This window comes from Phoca vitulina, unplaced genomic scaffold, assembly GCF_004348235.1.
Source record: "Phoca vitulina isolate PV1807 unplaced genomic scaffold, GSC_HSeal_1.0 scaffold50, whole genome shotgun sequence".
NCBI classification, from domain to species: domain Eukaryota; kingdom Metazoa; phylum Chordata; class Mammalia; order Carnivora; family Phocidae; genus Phoca; species Phoca vitulina.
Window position 1 is genome coordinate 5614059 of NW_022589753.1, and position 24619 is coordinate 5638677.

General features: G+C 50.3%; 1 protein-coding gene across 1 annotated transcript in view; it reads left to right on the plus strand.

The window, feature by feature from the left end:
* Positions 1-24619, plus strand: part of BMP7 (bone morphogenetic protein 7) — an 89879-nt gene that overhangs the window by 9599 nt on the left and 55661 nt on the right. Inside the window, exon 2 of the mRNA XM_032387603.1 lies at positions 22369-22561. Coding sequence (XP_032243494.1) covers positions 22369-22561 — 193 coding nt within the window. The remainder of the gene's footprint in view (positions 1-22368; positions 22562-24619) is intronic.

Consider the following 24619-nt stretch of genomic DNA (forward strand, 5'->3'; position numbering starts at 1 on the left):
ACGCTTCAGCCTTAGTCTGGTTCACTACCCAGAGAATTAATGAGGCTGCCTCTGGTCCTGGCTGGAGAGGTGCTTGTCCTGGCCAGCATTGGTGTGGGTCGTGCAGGTGATTGTCCTGTCATGAAGTCTTGCCCTGAATGGGATTGCTGTCTTTTCTTCCTGGGCCTCAGAGGCAATTCATAGTGCAGGCAGAATCTTGCATGGCTGAATCTAGAAACTGAATTCAGAGAGTCCTTCATTACCTGAATGCATCACTGAAATAAATCATAGTGATAAAGTGGGAAGGTTGAGATCTTTTTGTAGCAGTAATGGATTTATGATACCCTTCTTTATTGGGTTTCTCATTTAATTCTCTCAGCATTCTGCAAAGCAGGTGGTTTCATTCCCATTTTAGGGAGGAGGAGACTGAAGGGGCCCAAACTTGCATGACTAGGAAGTGGTGGGGTTGACATTTGAATCCAGCTCTCGCTGAATGTAAAGCCATAAACTCTTTCCTCCTGGCCCCATGGAGGTATGTGATTGAGGGTGGGGGGACACACAAGAAGAGTGGTGTTGAGGCCACCAAAACACACACTGAGCCCTTGACCTTGGGGCTTGGTGCACTGACAATGAATATAGAGATGAGCAGCGCATACCTTTCTCTTTCGCTATCCATCCTGCTTACGATAACTCCTCCTCCTCCATCTCTATGACTTCAAACCATTGTCAGGGCCCAGGGTCCCGAGTACTATGTACTAGGGCTCCTGCATGCACCTTATGCCCCTCTGACGGGGAAATTCCAGAGGCAGCTAGAGATTGGTATTTTAATAGCAATACCTCAAGACACTATAGAAAAGAGGGGTGCCTGGGTGGCTCAGTTGATTAAGCGGCTGTCTTTGGCTCAGGTCATGATCCTGGGGTCCTGGGATCGAGCCCCACGTCCAGCTCCCTGCTCAGCGGAGAGCCTGCTTCTCCCTCTCCCTCTGCCTGCCACTCTGCCTACTTGTGCTTTCTCTCTATCTGTCGAATAAATAAATAAAATCTTAAAAAAAAAAAAAGACACTATAGAAAAGATCATGGGTATACCAGAATAAATATTACATAGTTTGTAATAGTATGAAATCACTCACAGTCTAAATGTCCGTGAGCAGGGGATTGGAGAAATAGATTGGTAATAAATTTATTTATAAATTTATAATAAACCGAAGGGAATGGAAAGACTTCTTTCTTATGTATCAATACCGATTCAAAACAATGTCAAAAGGGAGAAAGCAAGTTGCAGAAGGATGTTTAGGGTATAACCATTTGTCACTGTGTCAAAACACACACTCAGGAGGGCACCAGATAATATTATATGTCGTTCGTGGGCCCATACATAGGTAGTCAGACCAGAGGAACATAACACGGGCCGCAGGACTCACACCAGCTGCCTCTAGGGAGGCGGGGGGCGGGATGTGATTGGGGAGAAATTTTAAGTAAACTGTTCCCTTCAGTTTTTCTTTCTCTTAATAAGAAACCATTAGGAAGTACAATGTGGTATCCTGGATCAGATCTTGGAACAGAACATGGACAGCCGTGGAAAAACTGGTGCAATTTGAAAAACAATCTGGAGTTTAGTTACTAGTAAGTAGAAATGAACACTGATGTTCATTTCTTCGCTTTGACAAGTGTCCCATGGTTCTGGGGGATGTTGGCACTGGGGGAAGCTGGTGAGAGGGTGCTCTGGAACTCTGCACCGTCTTTGCAACGTTTCTGTAAATCTGAAGTTATTCTAAAAGAAAAAGTTTATCGCAAAGGAAACAACCAGGATATTAATTCTTGTTAATTCTCAGTTACGGGTACCTGGATATTTGTTACACTTTCCTCTGTGTTCTTCTTTGTGATTACATTTTTTCCCAAGCCCCAAGGAACTGGGAAAGCCTCCCGGAGAGCCAGTCTTGGAGTGGGTTCAGGGTCTCATGCCCCAAGGGCCAATACCTCATCAATCTCCAGACCCACTAGCACGACGCGGACTCAGCTGGCGAATGAAAACCCTGAGCAGCCGTGCCCCGAGACCTTTAAAACTCTTCCTGCCCCTGTTCATAAGATGCCCAGTGTGAAGCAGACATTCGTTTATGAGCACGAGAGACAGGGTGGGGAGGTCGTGTTAGGTCTTTCGGTTTTCCTCCTGGTCCTGAACTTTGTAAAATGCCCCCCACCATCTTCCCCTTTCTCAGGTTCCACAGTCTGACTGACTTGAGCTAACATTTGTTGAGAGAGAAGCCCTTAAAAATGGCAGTGGGGCCTCAGAACCTTCCAGGGCTAGTAAACGTTTATAGGGTAGAGGCACCAGTTGGTCATTTCCTTGAGGAGGAAACAATAAATGAAGCGACTTGCCTTATACCAACTTGAACCCTGAGCTCCTCATTGTCTTAAATTCTTGGGGGGGAGGGGAATGGGAAAGGGGGGGCCCGGAAATCTCTGGGTCTCTTGTGGCTCAAACACACTAAGAACTGGGAAATGCCTTTTTTAGGTAGATTTAGGACAGGGTTTCCCAGCCTTGGCACTATTACATTTTTAGCTGAACCAGTTCTCTGTTGCGAGAGCTGTCCTTTGTATTACAGGATGGTGGGCAGTGTCCAGGCTCCTACCCACCAGATGCCAGGGGCACCCCAAGCCAACGCTGTGATAGCCAAGAATGTTTCCTGATGTTGCCAATGTCCCCCCCTCTGGGGTGAAGGGGGCGCGGAGAGCACAATTGCCTCCAAATGCAAACCACTGGTTTAGGGTAACTTTCCTCAAAGTTGGAAATTGATTTGAGAGCCTTTGCTTCAAACCCATTGGCCCATGGCAGTGACTGGGGGAAGCCAGCATTTCTAGACTGAGGGATTATTTTCCGGTTAAAAAGAACACGGATTGCAATCAAAATGTGAGCCCTCTCCTGGGAACACAGCGCTGCCTGGGTTTGCAACACCCTAGGGACGGAGATGGAGGTCACATCTCTACAGAGTAGCATCATCTCCCAGGAACCAAAATAGTCTTACAGTGCCTTTTGCCCCATGATACTAAAAGGTTGTTAAACACACCCTTCAAAGTGGGTCCTCTTTTTTTTGTCCCTCAGGAGGAATTAGGGCAAAAACCTCTCTTACCTGGTTTCCTCTGCTGGCAGGTAACTTCGGGGGGGCGGGGGGCAGGCAAGCAGCAGAGAAGCCTCGTGCGGCCACGGCCACCGTAGCTGGCTCAGGGAAAGCTGCTGGCTTTAGACCATGGCCCACGGGCCAAATCCGAACCTCCGTCTGGTTTTGCACAGCCTGGGGGCAAGAATGGTTTTTATGTAATTTTTAAAAGGGTGATAAATGATCAAAAGAAGAATAATATTTCATGACATTTGAAAGTTAGATGAAATTCAAATCCCAGTGTCTGTAAGGCTAGATTGGGACATGCTCACTGATGTGTCGTCTGCATCTGCTCCCCGCCGCCCCCCCCCCCCCCCCCCCCCGCCGCAGGAGTGGGGTCACTGCCACAGAGAGCCTTGGAATACTTCCTATCTGGCAGGTTGTAGAAGTCTGCCGGGGCTCCTGGGGGGCTCTGTCGGTGAAGCGTCTGCCTTCCGCCCAGGTCATGATCCTGGGGTCCTGGGATCCAGCCCTGTGTGGGGCTCCCTGCTCAGCAGGGAGTCTGCTTCTCCCTCTCCGTCTGCCCCTCCCCCCCTCACAAAAATGAACAAATAAAGTCTTTAAAAAAAAAAAAGAAGTTTGCCGACCCCTGCTTTCGACTGTCCATACCCTCTACCTGGGAAGGGATAAAAATTTAAAAAGCCTGAGTTTTACCCGCCCCCTTTGTCCACTGGCAGACGACCAGTGACACAATGCACCCTCTGTCCTCCTGGACGTGCTGAGGGGTCCTCCTAGCTGGAGGAAACTCTGATTTAAACAGATTACTCCTCGGATGGCTTCTCGGCATCCGTACTGTGCGGCGTGCATCGTGAATCCCTACGGTGCTGTAGCATGTTGCATTTTTGCTGGTCTTAGTAGCCTCCTCCCCATATTCCATTTTTAAAAAAAAAAAAATTCTCCTGGGGCACCTGGGTGGCTCAGTCATTAAGCGTCTGCCTTCGGCTCAGGTCATGATCCCGGGGTCCTGGGATCGAGCCCCACATCGGGCTCCCTGCTCCGCGGGGAGCCTGCTTCTCCCTCTCCCACTCCCCCTGCTTGTGTTCCCTCTCTTGCTGTGTCTCTCTCTCTGTCAAATAAATCAATAAAATCTTTAAAAATAAAAAAATAACACAAAAATCCTCCTACAACATCTCAGGTGGTAGTTAAGACCAGCTCTGGCTCCTGGGTGGGGGGAGTCCCGGTGCGGAGGCAGGAGGAGAGCCAAGCACGGTGCCCGCGGGGCATGAGGCGCCCAGGACCGGTAGCTGCCGGCAGTGATGTGGTCACTCCGAGGGGCCTGCCTGCGCCAGCCATGGCTGCAGCTCCTCTGGGCGTCCCAGGCAGGGGGACAGGGCGCCGGCTGGTTCTGGAAGTGACGGGGGCGGGGTGTGCGTGTGTCCCACGTGCTGAGCTCTGCGGGGCTGGGGTTGAGGGTGGTCCACCCTTAGCTGTGATAGCCCACGGTGCAGCGGAAAGCTCGACTGTGTTAACTGGACACGAGACGAACGAGGAAGCTGGTTTTCTTATGACAAATCCTGTTACACGAGAAAGTTGCCTCTTGCTGATTCCAGTCCGTATTTATCGAAGCAGAGTTTTAAGGAAACACCGAACCATCATTAGACCCAGCTCTCCGTGTGTCCACCAGCTTAGGGCACAAACAGCCCCTCACATGTATACACTTGACTGTGGGCTGGCCTACTCTTAATTAATTAATGAAAAAGTCAAAGTCAAATTGCACCTGTTTTTTGTATTTTGATTTTTTTTTTCTGAACTCCACTGATGTCAGACTTTGTGGGGTGGCATTTCCTGTGTCCCCTCATTTTTTGATAGGAATACCTGACATTTCTCCATCTTAAGTGAGGTGCTACCCACACCAGCCGTTAGCATGATTCCCACATTTGTTACTACGTGTGAGGAGAGGGGAAGTCAGGGATGACCAGCCACTTGTCCAGCTTTGGGGACAGCAGGTCCATCCGGCTTCGAGTCCCAGCTCCCTGGTGTGTGACCTCAAGCGGGTCACTGGAAGCAGCCCAGCGCTTAGGGCCTCAGTCAGCTTGGGCCAGAACAGAGTACCCTACAGTGGGGGGCTTAAAGCACAGACATTTATTCCCCCACAATGCTGGAGGCTGGAGGTCTGGCATGAGCCTGCCGGTGTGGTTGGATTCTGTCTCTCTCCCTGGCTTGTAGACGACCCACTGCGAGCATCCAGAGCTCCCATCTCTTTCTCTTCTTGTGGGGACACTACCTCTCATGACCTACCCTCATGAGCTCATCTAAACCTTGTATCTCCTGAAGCCCCATCTTTTAATTCCATCATTTTGGGCTTAGGGCTCCAACAGGTGAATTTGGGGGGCACAATTCAATCCCTAGTGTCCTTGTAAGGTGGGGTGGCTCAGAGCTCGGGGCCTGTGGGACCAACCCAGATAGTAGCAGTGAGCTCTCAGCAGAACTGATGGCCTGGGTTGCTGTAGAGTCTCTTCTAGGCCCTTCCGTGAACGTGGTGTTGGGCTAGCCCATGGTGATCGGTCAGCCAGCTGCAGCTCCCTGGGGGTGCCCGTGAAGCCCTCCCCAACCCTGCCCGGGCCCTCATATCCAAGACTGCATTTCTGTAGGTGACTTCACATTTTAAAAATTATATTCATGTTTTTTTACTCAATTCCCATTACAGTTTTTTTAAAGATGTATGTATTTATTTTTTAAGATTTTATTATTTATTTGAGAGGGAGAATGAGAGAGAGAGAGAGAGGGAGAGAAAACATGACTGGGGGGAGGGGCAGAGGGAGAGGGAGAAGCAGACTCCCCGCCGAGCAGGGAGCCCAACACAGGGCTCCATCCCAGGACCTGGAGATCATGACCTGAGCCAAAGGCAGACACTTAACTGACTGAGCCACCCAGGCGCCCCCAAAGATTTATTTTTTTTATTTGAGAGAGAGGGAGAGAGAGAGAGCACACGTGCACACATGAGTGGGGGGAGGGGCAGAAGGAGAGGGAGAGAGAGAATCCTAAAGCAGACTCCCCATTGACTGCAAAGCCTGACACAGGGCTCAACCCCATGACCCCAAGATCGTGACCTGAGCTGAAACTAAGAGCCCGATGCTCAACCACTGAGCCACCCAGGTGCCCCCCATTACAGATTTTGACAAGAGGCCTGGGCATTTGAAAAAAAGTGTGATGCTGTAGTCCCCCCTTCCGTGGGGGCTAGGCTGAAGGCAGCGGGTTGGACAGAAGTTGAGCAGAGTGAAAATCATCCTTGAAATCCCTTAAGAAGCCACACAGAAAATAGACACACTCCGTCTCTGTGTGCGAAGACCCGGAGCCGGTTTTCCTTCAGTGGTGGGGCACGTTGCTGCTGCTTCCATTGCACATGAGGTGCAATGCTTGGTTGAGGTTCAGGGCCCATAGTGGACCCAAGCACTTATCTTTAACCATTAGCACCACCCTCAAGGACAGCAGATGCTGCGAGGTATATGCCTCCCAAAGCCTGCTCCCTGCTTCAGTGGAGAGAAACGATGTCTCATTTAGGACTTGTTCTAAGTCACAGAACATCTGCCTTTGCTACCAGTGGCTTAAGCGTTAAAAACATGTCATTATCTCCCATAACAGCAAGAATTCAGGGAGGTGATTGCAAGTTTGGGGCAGCAGCTCAGTGATATCATTCGGGTATATGTGAAATTTATGCCTTAACCATCACCATCCTCAGATTCCTCATGCCTGTTACCTCATGGTTACAAGATGGCTGCTACAGCCCCAGACATCACATCCTCACACAATCTCATGTTCAAGGCAGGAGAAGGGGGGTGGGTTCAAAGAGCTCTCCTTGCTTGCCTAGCTCTTCATTTCCTAGAAGTCTCTAGAAAACTTCTCCTTATGTCCCATGAGCCCGGCTGGTTCATAAGGCCAGCACTTGCTGTAAGGGAGGATGGGAAGGTATGAAATTGGCCTCTGGCCAACACAGTGGGAGGTGGGTGAGGGAAAAGTGGATTGGAAGAGGTTGTTGGGTAGCCACATTCAATTTATTTAAATTGTTTCTCTTTGTTGTTGTTGCCTATGTGCTATATAGTTGGATTTACATAAGTTATTTGCACACATGATTTTGCTCCTCTGTATGATAGATAGAGGCCCTAAGCTAGTTTCTGGTCTCCAAATAACAGTTTGGCACTTGAATGTAAGCGGAAGATTGGTGGCATGCTGACATGATTTCAGACCCTCCAGCCCATGGAGAGACTTGAGCTTCTCTTTAAACTCAAACCTGTAAGTCAGTACAACTTTAGTCCTCATAGGACTCTAGCCAACAGCCAATTGTTTGCAGAAAACAAACTTTATTTTATCAGCTCAACCCTCCTGATCTCTTCAGACAAGGGGCCAAAGTATTTGAAAAGACCTGAGAAGGTCAGGAGTCCTTGTAACCTGGGAGGAAGCGGAGGCCGGGCTGGGGCTTGATCTGAGTTCTGCTTGTGGGACAGGAAGCTCCTGTTTCCCTCTGGGTAGAGGACGAATAGATCAAGATACTCAAGGCATCATAAGAATCCGTGTCACATTGTTTGCTAGCCAAGGGTGGAGAGCTGCTTGGAGGGAAGGCCTGCCTGTCCTGGTGGAACCTTGTGTGTATACTGAGAGCCTGAAACAACTTTTTCCAGGAGGTGGGCTCTGGGCACCTGGGTTGTTGCTGCTGGTTTGCGAGAGAGTAAGGCGGGAGGGTCTGAGTGTATCCTTAGGTTCACCAGTTAGAATTGATCAGAGGAAAAGGAGGTAGAAGGTATTTTCAGGGATTAACGTTTGTTTGGTGTCAACAAAAGTACATGTAACAGAATTCTTTGGTTGTGGGCAAAATAAATCTACTCAAACTAGCTTAAGTGGAAAAAAAAAAAAATTGGGAAATCAGTGCATCCCCAAGCCTGAGGAAAGGACACACCAGCAACTTGCAGGTCCGTAGAGAATCCAAGTATTATTCTCTCCATGTCCCTCATCTGTCACTGAACAGCCCCTCCTGCCTCTCTGCCTCACTGGGTTCATCTGCTCCCCTGCCGATTGGGAGAAAGAAGGCCACCCACAGCAACTTGTAATTACAACTATCTGGCTAGCCACATACTTGCTTTCCCAACTTCCCTGGCAGGTTGGAATGGCCACAGGATGCTGTCCTAACCAGTGAGACACAGGAGGAAATTTGCTAGGGGAGGAATGGGATAGGAGGTGGTTCTTCTGAAAAATATTTTGCTTCCAGATGAGTGACAGCTGAGCAAACAGAACTCTCTGTACTTCTTCTTCTTCTTCTTTTTTTTTTTCTGTCTTGAATGTGGTTCTGTGAAGACGTGATGTTTGGAGTCATGGCAGCCATCTTGTGATCATGAGGCAACAGGCCTAAGGATTAAATTATCAATAGCAGAGCAAAGAGACAGAAGAAACTTGGGCTTTTGATGACACGACTGACTTATTGGACCCAACTAAAATTTCTGGGGAGAGACTCTTCGGCACCTTGAATCACATGTTCATGCATGCATCAGTTGGGTCTAGAAGGTGGATCACGCTACATAAATAAGGTTGCTGGGAGTCAGGTTCTGGTCCCTTGTGGCTAGGTGGGGGTGGGGGTGGGGGTGTAGCAACTATTCAGTTAGAGCTGTGTTAACCATCATGATAATAATCTAAGCAGGTAACATTTGTCAGGGGCTTACTATGTGCCAATTAACTTTACCTAAATTTACTTAATTTATTTTCTTTACCTAAATTAACTTAATGAATTTTCATGACAACCGTTTCAGGTGGGGGCCATTCTTATCCTCCCTATTTTATAGACCAGAAAACTGAGCACAGAGAAGCAAGTAGCTGGCCCAGGATACACAGCCAGGAAGCGAATTTGAATTTGGAGGTCCACTTCCTGAAGTGCTTGATCCTGAAGTGCTCCTCAGGCTCAAAAATGGGTGTGGAGCAGGTTAGTGAACAGCCTTGCTAATGGGCAGATCATATGTGAGGGCAGGCGGAAGCTACATAACTCTGCTTTAGGCTTCATCCCCCATTTCTTTGATGATCAGTGTTTCTGAAACCAAAATGTCTTAAAATTGATAAAGGTGCCTTTCCCCCAAGAGCTGCCATGACATTGATCACACCTCTTACAATAGAGGAGATATGGTGACAAATACTTCTTATGTTGAACTGAAGGTGGATAAACCCAGCCCACATTTACTACGAACACTGTTTATTGATAGTTTTGTAAACGGGTACAGAACGGCGCACGAATCAAGAAACAGAACACGAACGGCTCCCAGAACCCCTTGGCACTCTTCCCAAAGGGTGACCGCTGTCCTAATGGCATAGATTAGTCTCACCTGTTTTTAAATTTTATATAAATTTAATTGTACAGGAATTCTCTTAAATCACTACTAATCATTTCCAATGATTTGTAAGATGACCCCATTGAGAACTGTTAAGCGTGAGCTGGAGACTCACTTTACAGCTCATTGGCATCCCTCCTGATTATGTGCCGCAGATTTCCAAGCCATTCTTTGGTTTGATGGTGGGTTCTCCTTCCCTTACCAGAAACGTGTTCAAAGGACAACAGTGCAGTTTTGAGGATGTTTTGGTAGTTCAGCTTGGGAATCCAAGTTCAGCTAGTTGAAAATATGAATATCGGGGTGCCTGGCTGGCTCAGCCGGTGGAGCCTGGGACTCTTGGTCTTAGAGTCACGAGTTTGAGCCCCTCGTTGGGTGTAGGGATTACTTAAAAATAAATAAATGTAAAAAAAAAAAGAACTTGAAAATGTGAATATCAAATGGATCAGGCTCTTGAGGATTGCTGTTTTCCAGCAAACCCCCCCGCCAGCCCCTGGGAACAGGCTTCGCGCACCTCCCTCCACACCATCCTGTGTGCAGAAGGAGTGCAGATGGCTCTGTGGTGTTTTGGTCCGAGTACAGGGTTTGCAGAAACTCTTATTTTGAAAGGGAGATGGGAGCCCAGCATGAAGGAAACGCAGAACAATCTCTTCCTTAGCTGCACCTGCATGGCCAGGGCCTAATGAGTTTGGGTTGATGGAACCCAGACCTCAGGAAGGATTATAAATTCTCATTTGATTTGATTTGCTTCTAAAATACCTTAAACCAGCTGTGCCTGCCCAGCTGACCCAGGAGTCTGGCTGCTCTGGGGGAAGGTCTGGAGAGGCACCCTCCTGTCCCACGGCAGCTCCTCTCCCCACCGCCGGCCGCTCCTGGGGTTTGCTCTGGGCAGGGTACACGTGCGTCTCCCCCCTGCCCCCCGCCATGCCCCACGATTGCTAGCCTCTGTGTCCTCGAATTCTCAGAAAGCCCCATAACTGGAGGCCCCTTCACATTTCCATTTTATAGAGGGGGGACGCTAAGCCTCCCGGAGCTGGGTTAACTTGTCCTGAGTCCCTGCTGGCGATCGGCAGAGCCTGTGTTCCAACCCAGGCCATCAGGCCCCATGGCCCACCCGAGCCCCAGCTTTCTACTGCTTCTTGAGCTGAGTGAGGCAAGGGCTCCTGTGGGGGAAGTTTCTGGAGACTCTGCACTAAGATACTTGAGACTCTGCCAAGTGCCAGGCAAGTGGGTATAGCAGATGGAACAGTGGAGAACAACCAAGTAGTGACCGCTAACATCGTTCAGGACCTCCCTGTGTGTCGGCACGCCACAGACTGCCTCTGTGCGAGGGGTTCTCAAAGTGGGGTCCCCAGACTCTCGGCATCTCCTGAGAATGTGTTAGAAATGCCGGTCCTTAGGCTCCACCCCAGACCCCCTGAATTTAAAATGCTGGGAGTCAGCCCAGTGGTCTCGTGTTAACGAGCTCCCAGATGATTCCGGAGCACGCCGGGGTGTGTGAATCCCTGGTCTGTTTTAATCCAACAACAGCCCAATGGAGTAAGTATTCTCATCCTCCCATCTTACAGATGAGAAGTAACTCGCTAAGCCCCCGGTGGCCGCGGAGCGGGGACTCACACCCCGGCCTCGCTCCATGGTTGAAACCTGCTTTGTTCTGTGCCCTTGCTCAGTTTGTGTGCTCTTGGGGTTAAAATCTAGAAGAGAAGACAGGTCATAGACAGGTCAGCAGACCAATCAATACAGTAATCAGAGCAGTTAAGTTCTAGGAGGGAAACGGAATGGGCTAGTGGGGAGGGGACGTTAAGGGATGGTGGTTCTGTCGGGCTGTGACCGTCAGGTTGAGCCCAGCTCCGCAAGAGGGAAGGGGCTACGGTGCCCAGCTGGACCTGGAGCAGAGCCCCGGCCCCGTGTTCCTGAACTTGGTGTGTCTGATGATTATCCAGTGCGCGATGTCACTCACCAAGTGACAGGTTCCCGGTGGTCCTGTGACCAGAGCAGGGGGCCATCATGCCTGTTTACAGATAGAACCGAGAGCCGCGGAGCCACCAGCTTCCATCCCAGGCCTCACACACAGCTCCAGGATTAAATTCTCCCTGCTTCCATGGCATTTCTCACCATGGGGATGTCTTTGTGGGGGGGACCCTCCCCTTGTGCCTCTGAGAACGTGTATTCAGACCCTGGTTTGCAGTAAGCTCTCCCTGTCATCGTGTTGCTCTAAGAAGCCAGCACACTGATACTACTGAGCGTTGCTCTAAGTTCCGATAGAACTTTCTGCCGTGATGGACAGGTTCTGGATCTGTGCTGTCCAAGATGGGAGCACTAGCTTCACGTGGCCGTTTAGATTCAGATTAACCAGAATAAATGTAAATGTTCACTTCCCAGCCACACCAGCCACGTCCCAAGTGCTCAGTAGACATATGTCATTCGTGGCTGTCATACCAGAAGCACAGATATAGAATCCAGGTTTGGAGGTATTAGGCTGAACCATCGATAGGTCAAAATGGGTAGAATGTTGGCGACTTTCTAGGGTGCAACCTAATAGAAGTGCAGGGAATGGGCAAGACCAATTAAACCCATCCCTTTGTTAGAGGGAAGAACTGAGGCCCTGTGAACCTGGGGCCCCACCCCCCTCGCTGAGAGCCCAGATGGGGCCAAAACCCAGGTTCCCAGACTCTCTGTCTCTTTTTTTAAAGATTTTATTTATTTATTTGACAGAGAGAGACACAGTGAGAGAAGGAACCCAAGCAGGGGGAGTGGGAGAGGGAGAAGCAGGCTTCCTGCTGAGCAGGGAGCCCGATGTGGGGCTTGATCCCAGGACCCTGGGACCATGACCCAAGCCGAAGGCAGATGCCCAACAACTGAGCCACCCAGGCGCCCCTCCCAGACTCTCTTGAGGTTTGTTCATCTGTTCGCTCAGGGATTCTCAACTTGGCATGATTGACAGCTGGAGCTGGACCATTCCCTGGGGGAGGGGGGCTGTCCTGTGCTTTGCAGGATGTTTAGCAATGTCCCCGGCCTCCACCCACTAGACGCCAGTAGCACACACCCCCTAAGTTGTGGCAAACAAAAATGAATCCAGGCATTGCCCAATATCCCTTGGTGGGGTTGTTAGGAAAGGACAAAATCACCCCTGGTTGAGAATTACTAGTTGAGCTGAAAATAGTAGCTAGTTTCCATTCTTTTCCCTCATTTGCAGCTGGCCGGGGATGGCATCGGGACCCAGGGATCCCTGGGGGCTGGGTTCCTCCCTGCACGGAGATGGGGCGCCCATGAATGAGGGATGGCTGCCCTCGGCTGATGGCAGAGAGATCGACATGTGCTTACAGCCCATGTTTCTTTCCAGCTCTACCAGCGTCTGGGTCTCTTTAGGCAAACAACTGGCTTCAGCCCTAGAGATAATTAAACCCATCTTTTTTCCCTCTCTCCGCCCCATCCCCTAAACCCTTTGGTCCATTCAATTCACAATGATAACATTGTTCGAGCAATACCGCGCACATGTTGACACTGAAGTGTTTAATCTTGCGGTACAGTAATTCCCCTGCCCCACCCCCACCCCACATCTGTGCCGCGGCACCGATGACAAATGCCTGGCCTGCCCAGTGGCCTGGCCTCCGCGCCTGTGTCTCTGGGCATCTAACAAGGAGGCAGTGTCTCCGAAGACCCTCTCGGAGCGCCCGGCGCTGGGACTCCAGGTGGTCTTGTTGGCAGCCCAAGTATTTGGTGGAAAGTTCGAGAGTTGAAGCAGCAGTCCAGGGGCAGGGAGACAATGCTGCTTGTGTGCCCTCCGCCAGACAGGGCCCTGCCCCCCACCCCGATGTTGGGGGCTAGGGAGGGAGGATGGGGAGACAGATTAATGCTATGCTGTCTTCAAGCTGTCACCCTCTTTCCAGGGCGACTCTGGCCTTGGGCAGGAGCAAAACTTGCAAAGCAAAGGGGGACCTGAGTCGAATACAGTCTTTGCTCTCTGAGTGCAGCTTTTAAGGAGATTGCTGTTGCGTTCACATGTGTGCTAAGAGCTTGCGATACTCTGGGGTTGTCCTTATTTGATTATCTCCATGGCTGTGAAGTCAGCGGTGGTGTCCAGTGTCAGGGAGAGAGTCGGCATGGCCGAGTGGTGAAGATCGTGTGGGTATTCAGGCCAGCCGTGTGGCCATGGGGAAGTGACTTTGCGTCTCTGAGCCTCAGTGTCTCTATCTGTAAAATGGACACGATTCACGTGCCTACCTGTGAGTAGGATTTTTATAAGGATTCGGTGAGATGTTGTGTGTGACACGTGATGAGACGTCCAGGACAGTGGGAGGGCCTTTATAATCGTGACTGTCCCCCTCACCCCCATTTGGGTGGCTACTCTCAAAACAAAACCAAACATCAGAAAATAACAAGTCAACTCTTGCTGGTGAGGATGTGGAGAAATTGGAGCCCTTGTGTACTGTTGGGAGGGCTGTAAAATGGTGCAGCCTCTCTGGAAAACAGAATGACATTTCCTCACAAATTAAAAACAGAATTACCATATGGTTCAGCAATTCCACTTCTAGATACAGACCCAGAAAAATTGAAAGCAGGGCTTCAAGGAGATATTGGCCTCCCCATGTTCATAGGAGCATTATTTACAGTAACCAAAAGGTAGAAACAACCTGAGTGTCCATCGACAGATTAACAGATAAACAAAACATGGTCTATACACACAATGGAATACCATTCAGCCTTGAAAAGGAAGGGAATCCTGACACAAACTCCCATGTGGATGAACCTGTAGGACACGATGCTCAGTGAAATAAGCCAGACACAAAAAGACCAGTACTGTAAGATTCCTCTGGTAGGAGGTCCCTAGAGGAGTTGAATTCACAGAGACAGAAAATAGAATTGTGGGTGCCAGGGGCTGGGGGTGGAGAATGGGGGGCTTGCTTAATGCGTCTTTCAGTCTTGCAAGATTAAAAAGAGTTCTGGATATTGGTTGCACCACACTGTGAATGTATTTAACATGACTGAACTACAAAAATGGTTAAGATGGTAAATCTTACGTATATTGTACTACAATTAAGAATCAAATTGAAAAAACAGTAGCCATTAGCCAGCTCAGGGGTCAGGCAGGTGACAGAGCTGCAATCTTTTTTTTTTTTTTTTTTTAAGATTTTATTTATTTATTTGTGTGAGAGAGAGAACGTGCACAAGCAGGGGGAGCGGCAGGCAGAGGGAGAAGCAGACCCCCTACTGAGCAGGGAGCCCGATGCGGGGCTCGATCCCAGGACCCCGGGATCATGACCTGAGCCGAAGGCAGATGCTTAATGACTGAGCCACCCAGGCGCCCCCAGAGCTGCAATCTGACTGCGCTTTTATCTGTCTTTGTCCCACCGCATGTTGACGGAGGGCTCTCGCTCCTTGCTGGGGTGGTCAAGAAGCGCTTGCTGAATGAGCACACTGGGGTGTGAGGACACGCAGAGATATTTTCTTGGGAGCATGTATCATTTTAGACTTTTATGTGATAGTCCTTTCCTATGGGTTTAGGACAGTGTCCTCTCTTCTGTGACAGCTGCGCTGCAGAGTACGTCAACGCTCATGTTCCCAAGAGAACATTTTCCTGTTAGAGTAGTTGGGTACATCCGGTCCATTTTCCAGAGCTCCCAATTTATGGCATGCCTCTGGTGGCTTTTTCAAGCTCCTTCATCTCGCCATGTAAATCTTTGAACGAATGAAGAGCCATCATCGAGGTTCACATCCCCGAAGCTGCGGGGCCACCATAAATTGCCTTCCGATAGCTGCCTTGGTCACAGTCAGCTCCAGTGAATTCTGGCATATGCCAGAAACTTCTGGATGAATTGCATCCCCGTAGGAAAGAAAGGAAGCCTGCGTTGGAAGTTTTGGAGTTAAATCCGGATGGGGGTAGGTTCTGGGACACGGGATCTTAAGCAGTCAAGGGTCCTTGAAAGCTCAGTTCTAGCTTCTGGTTATATTGTGGACTTTGGTTGGTTCTCTTGGTTCCCAGAGCCTCATCCTCATGAAAGAGGTTCATAACTGGAGGTCTTTGGAACCAGTCTGTTTCCCCTCCCTCTTCTCTGGGGCTGGTGGACCTCCATCCTTCCTCAAGACTGCATTCAACATCTTTCCCATGAAGAACTTCCTCATACCTAAACAAATGCATTGGGGTCTATGAAATAAATGAAAATGATGTTCCTTTAGGGACTGTGTCTCCTTTGGCCCCATTCCCTGTTACCCCCAAATTCTTGATGTGGAAACAGTCAGATGCATATACTAAAGATGAGCACGCTCCTGCCCTCTGACCAGCAGTCCTGCTTTAAAGTGTTGACCCAATAGAAATGTGTTCACCAAAAGGCATGTACAAGGATGTTCCTCATAGCACAGTTTGTAACTATCTGGAACTGGTAACCATCCAAAGGCCCATCAAATAATAGACTGTGGCCAATTCCTGCAACAGGGTTCCATACAGTAGTGGAAATGAATGATCCACCACCACACGCAACCACAGGGACGCAGACACAGAAGGGTAAGCATCCAGCAGGCGGACTGAGTCTGTGCCAGGTGTTGGGATGGTGGTCACCTTTGGGGAGGAGGGGCTGGCGTTCAGGAGGTGCCCTGTGGAGACATCTTCGGTCCGAGGAATGAATGTACTATTTCCCGCTCTGGGTGTATTTGTGTTGAGAAAGTTAATTGAGCTTTGTGAACACTTAGCATCTGTATGCTTTACATTATGCATGTTATTTAAAGACCAGAAGGAAATTACACGAAGAGTAATATATTCAATCCAATAGACTTATGGAGCCCTACTATATGTCAGGCTGTGCTGGGCACTGGAGGTTCACGATGGGGTCAGTCAGGGCCCCTGCTCCTACAGAGCTAGATCAAGGGGTCATCTTGTATTTGGAAATTATCCAAGTCTAAAGAATGAAGCTTTCATGGCAAGTGGTCACTTGGAGATAACCACGATTATCTGGGCGTGTTTCCCTGCCCATCCATTCCCAGACGTGGAATATTACTGGGCTCATGATTATTTTGTTCAGAACTGCTTTGGCTGCAAATGGTAGGTTGCAAACTATCAAGTTGCAAAAGCTGACTCCATTTAGTTTAAGGGGGACTTGTTTGGGGATTCTCCAAATAACTCGCAGTTGGAAGAATTGAAACCCCAGACTTCAGGAAGGATGGGGATCACCAGACCAAAGGATCAAACCTGAAAGGCTTCCCTCCTCAAGGCTGATGTCTGCACCCCCTGCCTGGCATCTACCTTATCGCAGACCAGCTTCCTCTGCACAGCAGTGGCTCGTGGCTGCCCACAGTGCTGACTTACACCTGTAGAATTCAAGGCAGAGAAGACAAACAGGGGCTCTTTCCCTCCAGGTTCCAGGGGAAAAAAAGACATCCCTGTTTGGCCCAGCTTGGGGCTTGTTCCCTCCCATCCCTCAACTCTGCCGAAAGGGGTCATGGGACAAGATGGCAGCTCCCCGGGGCTCACGTGGCTTGACTGAGAGCCCCAGTGAGGCTTTCCAAGAGAAAGAGATGGTACAGTCACGGCACCTTCTTGTGACATCACTGTGAGTGGTCGGTCCTGCAGCCACTTTGCCCACCCAGCGGGAGCAAAAGTTACATGATACCTTCTCTGTTTTCTCGCATTTGTAAGAATTTATTGTATTCTGGGGTGTATTATTATGTATGGATGTAAGTATAAATATATTGGGGGGTCCATACCCCTCATTTTACAGGGTTAAATACAGTTCTACAAAGCATGGTTCTCAATACCTACGCTTAGGTACTGTTTAAATATGTGCTGCCCTTGGCAAGTCTATATGGCAAGTTCCATTCGGTTATCATAACCCCTTTGTTCAGAGGACACTAACTTAGTGAGAGGTATGTCTGTACCTTTTGTGTCATGTCAGTGGGAGGAGGAGCCCAGATGCTGAGAGGGGGCAGAAACCCTCTGGGGGATGCAGGGGAGCAGGCTTGTACGTGGGGCAGAGGTCTCCCCTGGTGTGTCCGAGGGCCATGAGCGGGGACGCCCAGGTGGGTGGCTTCCGATTTCTACCTGCCTCTACCCTTTATGGACACCCTCGAACCCAGAATGACCCCTCCCAGGACCAGCTTTGGGGTCATTATTCCAGGCTTTTGTAAAAGGACACTAGAGTCGGCTTTGGGGACAGTCACGGGGCTGGTTGCTGTCAGGATGGTGTTTTCCGGAATCCATTTTCTTTGGACTTATCTTTTGGTCTCGGGGATTTGGGCCCTTTTAATCTTTTGAAGATGAAAGTCTTCGTTAATGCCTATGAGCTCTCTTAGCCAGTGGGGTGCTGGAATGTTAAGGGCGGTGCAGAAAAAGCTGGATTCCTAGGGTCTGGGTTGCCTTTAGAAAGCTTCTCTTTATGGACAAAGGGAGATACCAACTCTAGACAGTTATTTAAAAACCCAAGTCTTGGGTAATCAGCTATGGTAATATAAGAAAGAAGTATAAGGCTGTATTTTCTCCCTAAAAGTTCATGCTTCTATCTACTTTAGTGGTGACAGTTGAACCACCTGGACCCCTGAGCTTGAAACGGTGTGGATTCCATGCAGTGGGGTGGCTTTTGCATAAAATGGACGCCTCGGAGAGATGAGATTTGGAATTTGGTTTGGACTTTGAATTATGAACTGCTGTTTTTAAAAATATGATTATCTGACTTTGATAAATTACAGAATTATTTTTAGAACCCACGGTGATGTGGTTTCAGGAAGAGAAGAAGGTTGACGTGGTTCATACTGCTCATTGTCTTAAGATAATTAATGAAGGCGATGCACACAGAAAGCTGTCCCAGAGAGCCTGCAGATGTTTGCTAGAAATTTAGCTGGACACTCTGCATATATCTTTTTAACAAAAGAAACCTTATAACCCTGGTATCTTAACTAAAAGTTAAGATACATTTTATCTTATTCATTTAAGATGTTATATATACACCTGCTGCAACAGATTTATTTTTGTGATTATGTATCAGGGTTTTCTTTCTTCACTGGGTGTGACTTCAGTGGTTGCACCTGTGTTAATGTCCTGCTCCTTCAAACATTTCTTTAGTGTTTGGTCTGACTATGATATTTTTCAAATACAGTTGTCATAGCCAAACTACGCAAATACCTACCCGTGCATAAGGTTTCTTCTGTACTGATTGGAATTTTCCCGCCTCATTGTTTGAGAGGCCCCGTGACCATGGCAGACGTGAACTTACATTGCTGTAAGTGCCAACTCTGTACACAGAAAGGGCCATTATTATGATCCTGGGACAAGGGGAGACATGCAGAGTTTAAGTAACTCGGTCAAGACCGCACAGCTGATAGGGACACAGATTCAGGCTGAGCGCACCTGGCTCCAGAAAGTGTAAAGGTCAAGAGTGTGAGCTTTGGAGCCCAGCCACTCACTAAACTTGTGACCTTGGGCAAGTCACCTGCCTCCCCGAGCCTCAGGTTCCTCATCTGTGAAATGGGGATCAATCCCGCCTCACGGGTTCCATCAGATGATGACTGAGAGTGCTCAGAGCAGGACCCAACCCAGAGCAAGTGCTCCATGAACATGCCTTTTTGTACTTCTGGGTTCTTTAGCCCTCTTCGTTGTAAGCAGGGGGTTCTGCACCCCCATTCTCTGGGAGAGGACAGAGTCAGATGGTTGGAAACGGAGACTTTATTTGTGCAGTCTATCAGCATGCGGGGAAGGGGGGTGGCCTGTGGAATGCTCCCCTCTTCTTCCACAGCTCCAGGGGATTTCAGTGGGACTGTCTAAGGGGATGTTTCAAGGAGTGGCCAGAGAGTTGGGGGAAAAGCTAGCAGGTCACGGTGAAAGGAGCCACAGGAAGACGAGGTGTTCGAAGGCAGGAAGAACCAAGTGCTGCATGCTATTACCTGGAAGTCTGGCAAGATCATGGCCATTAAACAAACTTTCCATTTAGTTATGAGATGGTATTCAGTGACCTCAGGTCGGGTGGGGTGGCGGGGCTGGGGGACAGCTCGGGTGTGTTCACTGGGAGCTCATTCAGTGAGGGGGCCCAGGTGGGGGCTGAATGGGTGCATGCACGGACTGCTCGCTGGGGTGGGCGGCTGCTCTCCAGGTGTGGCTGCCTTACCACTTTCAGCCAGTCCCCGGCAAAAAAGCCCTTGAGGGGCCCGGACTGTGCCCATCTCCTTAATAGGACAGACTTGTGTTTCTCCGCTGTCCCTCCTGGCACACTCTGAAAAGGCTCCCAGGGCAATACTTGGGGAGAACAGCTCGGCAATAGGACTAAAGGTGAACACACACAATTCTACTTCTGCGCATGCCTCCCCACATTCACAAAGATACGGGGGACACGGGTACCAGAATGCACTGCTCCGAGAGCCCCAAACTGGAAATGACCCGAATGCCCATGAACTGCAGAATGGATATGTGAATCATGGTGAAATCCAAGCATGGAATACTATACAGCACCAAGGATGGATGAACATCCACAAGCACATCGATGAACCACACAAACACTGTTGAATTAAAGAAGCCACATACAAAAGGACATGTACCGTATTATTTCCTGTTTATGATATTCTGAAACGAGCTAAACCAACCCGAGGCTTGAGAAGTTGGGGGAGAGGAAAGGGTTGCTGGCGACATTCTGTTTCTTGATCTGGGAGGAGGCCCCATGGGGAGGTTCACTGTGACGAGGCGCAGAACCTCACACAAGCAGTTCGTGTGCACGCCATATGCATGCTGTCGCACAACGAGAAAGTTCTGATGACAAGCATAAGAACTGCCCTTGCAGAGCTGTTGGCTCAGGCAGAGATGCATGGCTAAGATTTGGTGGGGCCTGGGTCTGAGGCCCAGCTCTTTGGCCCTGGGCAGGGCACTCGGCACCTCTTGGGTCTTAGGTGCGTCCCCTACCAACGTGGCATTGGGCTCACCTCCTAGGGTGACCTGAAGGTTGAGTGAGCTAGAAGGATGACAGAGGCCTGGCCCCGGTGTTTCCACAGTGACCGGGGCAAGGCTTTTTGCTCTGCTCCCTCACTCTGAGGTCCCCTCCTGAGGTTCACTTCTTAGAGGCTGCCACAAAGACCCCTCCCCTACCTGCCTTCTGCATAAATCAAAGTGGGGGCCTGGTGACGCCCCCATCAGCATTCTTTGTCCCCCAGCTCAGCCTTTCCCAGAGACTGGGTCAGAAGGCCAAGTGCTCTGGGTGGGGGTCAAGGACAGAGCAAGTGAGGAGGACAGGTGCAGTCTACAGGGACCACGGGGCGGTTTCTGGAGAAGTCATTCCTGTGGCCAGCTCTCCACGTGTGGCCCAAGATTCCAGCAGCTAAAGTTCAGAGGACACCTTCCTGAGATCTCTCCAGAGGCAGGGTCACTCCTGTGCCCAGCCAGAGTCCCCTGGCCTTGAGGACTTTACCTGCCCCCTCTGCCCAACAGGGAATAGCCTGATGAGTGGATAATTCATCAACACCCCTGCCCTCATCTTAGTATCTTTTAGAAGTATTATTAAGGTTTAAAACAGTTTTGTTTTTGTTTCTGTTTTTTTTTTAAATGAAGGCCTGTAGGAAGGGCCTTTGGGCTGCCAGTGTTGGGAACCTTTTTCCTCAAAGGCGTTCGTGCCCTGCCTGCAGCTGGGCAGCCCTGATCCAGCCTGAGAGCTTCTAGGGCTTAGGAAGCTGAAGCTGGAGGTGAAGCTGGGCATGTTTCTCCTCTGTTTTCCCTGTGTCTCTGGTCACCCCCCTCCCCCAGGCAGGAAGCGGAGATGGAGCTGTTTCTCCCAGGAGAGGAAAGGTATCTGCAGATGCTTCACACTTGCCTGAACTTAGCCATTCTGCATCTTTCCAGCACTTGATGACTCCCAGCTTCATCCCTGTTCCATTTTGGATCAGAGGATGCATGATCCTTGGGAATCACAGGCCCGCGCCCAGAAACACTCTTTTTGGGCTTACGTCCATTTCAACATTTATTTTCAATGAAATGGGCATAATCTTAGTCTAGTCTCACTGCCAGTATAAAGGAGAAGACTTGAGGCCTTTGCCTTATTTTATCCAGAAGTCATTTTAAAAATCCTCATCCCCCAACCTTGCCATTCACCACTTTTTCTGCTTTTAGTCTAAGGCTGTGTTTGGAAACCCTGATGGCTGTTAGAAACATCTGGGGTGCTTTAAGAAGTATGGGTTTCTGGACCCCCTCTCCAAAGATACTGAGTCAGTTGGCTCAGGGAGGGGCGAGCACAGTGGTGTGCCAGAGGCCCCCCCCCCATGTGCCAGTCTCCCACCTCCATCTTCAGTGATTTCACGTCGGTAGCTCGAAATCTACCAAAATGGAAGTTGGTAAACACAACAGATAAGGTCCCAGAGAGCCAGTTCCTAGGTATTTACCAGCTCACCGCTGGGACAGGGCATCAGTGTTTTTTCAAAGCCCCCATGATGATTCCCACGTACAGCCAGGGCTGAGCACCGCTGGGCCTCAGGGACCCCAGGACAGGCAGAGTGCGGTCTGTCTGCATTCATAATAGCTCACTGTCGTAGAGCCCTCCCAGCAGCCAAGCTGTTGATGTTCAGTTACTTAGCTCTCCCAACAACCCGTGCAGTATTATTATCCTCATTTTTAGATGAGGAAATGGGGGTCCAGATAGATTACATGGTACCTTGTGCAGGCCCGCTAGTTGGTGGCTGACCCTGGATTTGAACCCGGGCCTGAGCGTCCATGACCCGGCGTCTGTCCAGGGCCTCTGGGGTGGCTCGGTCGGCGCCCCACTCTTCCCAGTGGGTTGATTCAGAGTCACTGCTCTCATTCAAGGTGACCCCAGGGCCTGAGGCTGTGTGTCTGCAGCCTGCCGTGGGCCAGTGAGGAAGGGGCAGTCGGGCCCAGGGGTCTCTGGCTGTGGGCATGCTTGGGCTCTGCGCCAGGAGAGCGAAAGCCAGTAACTAATGAGCGGTCGGTGTGGGTGTGTGCTCTCTTCCCTCTCCAGTGGAGCACGACAAAGAGTTCTTCTACCCGCGCTACCACCATCGCGAGTTCCGGTTTGATCTTTCCAAGATCCCAGAAGGAGAAGCTGTGACGGCAGCCGAATTCCGGATCTACAAGGACTACATTCGGGAGCGCTTCGACAATGAGACGTTCCGGATCAGCGTTTACCAGGTGCTGCAGGAGCAGTTGGGCAGGTGGGTGCTGGGGCCGGCGCCGGGCCGGGGGCTGAGCTGCCTTCGGCTGCAGAGGAGGAAGGGGGCGGTGGCTCGGGCCGGGGCCGGGCCGCTTCCGTCTGGGGCCACCAACCACCTGCCAGGCCCCACACTGCACCTCTTCTGTCCAGAAAGTCTGTGGTGTGGGTTGCTATTTCTTTAAACTCTCCCCGTCAGCAAATCGAGTTAGGAAGAGGGGACGGCCAGGTGAGCCCGTGTGGGTACTTATGGGTGGTCTGGGTCAGGGGCACAGAGGGGATGGGGATAGGGAAGAGGAAGGAGCATTTTTTGAGGGTCTACCTATCTCCCATTGCTCACCGTGAAACCCAGCACATGACATCAGGCAACCGGTGAAGGTGGCCATTTGTCATAAAACAGGATAAAAACCCCAACCCAGAAATAAACAGGCAGAGAGAGAACTCAGCCTTCTAAGGATTATGAGGTCGGGAACCCAGATCTTGTGTCGAAAGACTTGACTGTCTTGAGACCCTTCAGTTTCGAGGTCTCCTGAGAGGTCAGGAGACTCAGAGATGGGCCGGAGCTTCGAGCGAGCACATGGTGCCTTCCAGAGGTGACTGTGACCAACCCCAGTGGTGCTGCCCAGGGGCTGACTCGAGGGCTGGCTCAGGATGACTCTTGTCATGGCTGGATGCCATTCCTCAGTAACGAATGGTGGGAAGGTGCTCTGGGCGCCTCCTGATGGACAGTCTCAGCATTTGCAGCGGGAATGGGGACCCATTACCACCCTGGGGACAGAGGAGACGTCACCACCTCCTTCGCGAGCACCACCATGTCAGGGATCGTCTTCTTAAAGACTAAGAAAACCAAGCCTCTCTTTCTGAGGGTTTCCACTGTTTTGCCCTTGTTACCTGGTTTCGTATTCACAGCAGCCCTGTGAGGTGGCCACTCCTCTGGGGCACAGGGAGAGTCATGAGCTGAAAGCCAAAGGGTGTGTCATCTGCGTGCCACCACCCAAGGAGAAAGTGGCCAAATTGGGACTTGAGCCTGGGCGTACAAAAAGTATTTCTTTTGAAAAGAGATTTTTGCGAAGGTAAGACATGCTCACGTAGTCACATTCACAAGAGAAAAGCAGCTACAGTGAACAGGAAGGCTCCCTCCCGGCTCTGAGCCCCGGTGCCCGTCCCGCAGGCAGCTTCTGCTTCCCGCTCCTTGAGGTTCTCCATCCTGGTGGGTTCTCCACGTTTCTGGGTTACAGGCGGGAGGCACATCATTTTTGTCGACAGCGTTATTTCACGCCGGTGCATGTCTATCAGGTACAGCCCCGGAAGTAGAGTCCTGGGGTCAGAGGGTGCACGCGTCAGTAACTGATCGACTTTGCTGGACAGCTGTCCCTGGAGGTTATGTCAGTTGATACCAACAAGCTAAGAGCAGGCCGGTTTCTCATGTGCTCACAACATCATCTCTGATCAGACGGTTTTGGTCTTTGTCGGTCTGATGGGCGACAAATGGTATCTTAGTGCTGACTAAATTTGCATTTTAGAGCCCCCACTTGCATGCACAGCCCTACTCACCCTATATTACAGAGAGGCCCGCAGACCCTCCTGGAGGGGAGGGTACCGGGAAGGAGGGTGTGCCGTGGGGGAGGTGGCACGCGGTCTTGGCAGTCACCTCCAAACCCTATGATGACCCACTGGACCCCAGCATCTGTGCCCCATCCCCCAGACCCAATTATAGGAAGAAGCATCGAGTTCATTTTGGGGGTGTGACACACATTTGCTCTGGGTTCTGACAGATCCCCCAGGACTCCTGAACAAAAACATATGTTTGCCTTTTCTCCTGAAGGCTGATTAGTAGGAGGCGAGGCAGGTACCCAGAGGCAGCTCGTCAATAGCACTCCATCGGCCCACTTGTGCAAACGCCGAGCCCTGCTCCCTCCCCACCCCTCCTGGCAGGCTCCCCACACCTGCCTCAGGAGTCTCCGGCAAGAGGCTTCACCTCAGGAATGTGGCCGCCCCAAGTGGGTTTGGCTGAAGAGAATGCAAGGGTTGGCTCGTGTCACCTGTGCGGTTCTTTCTCCGA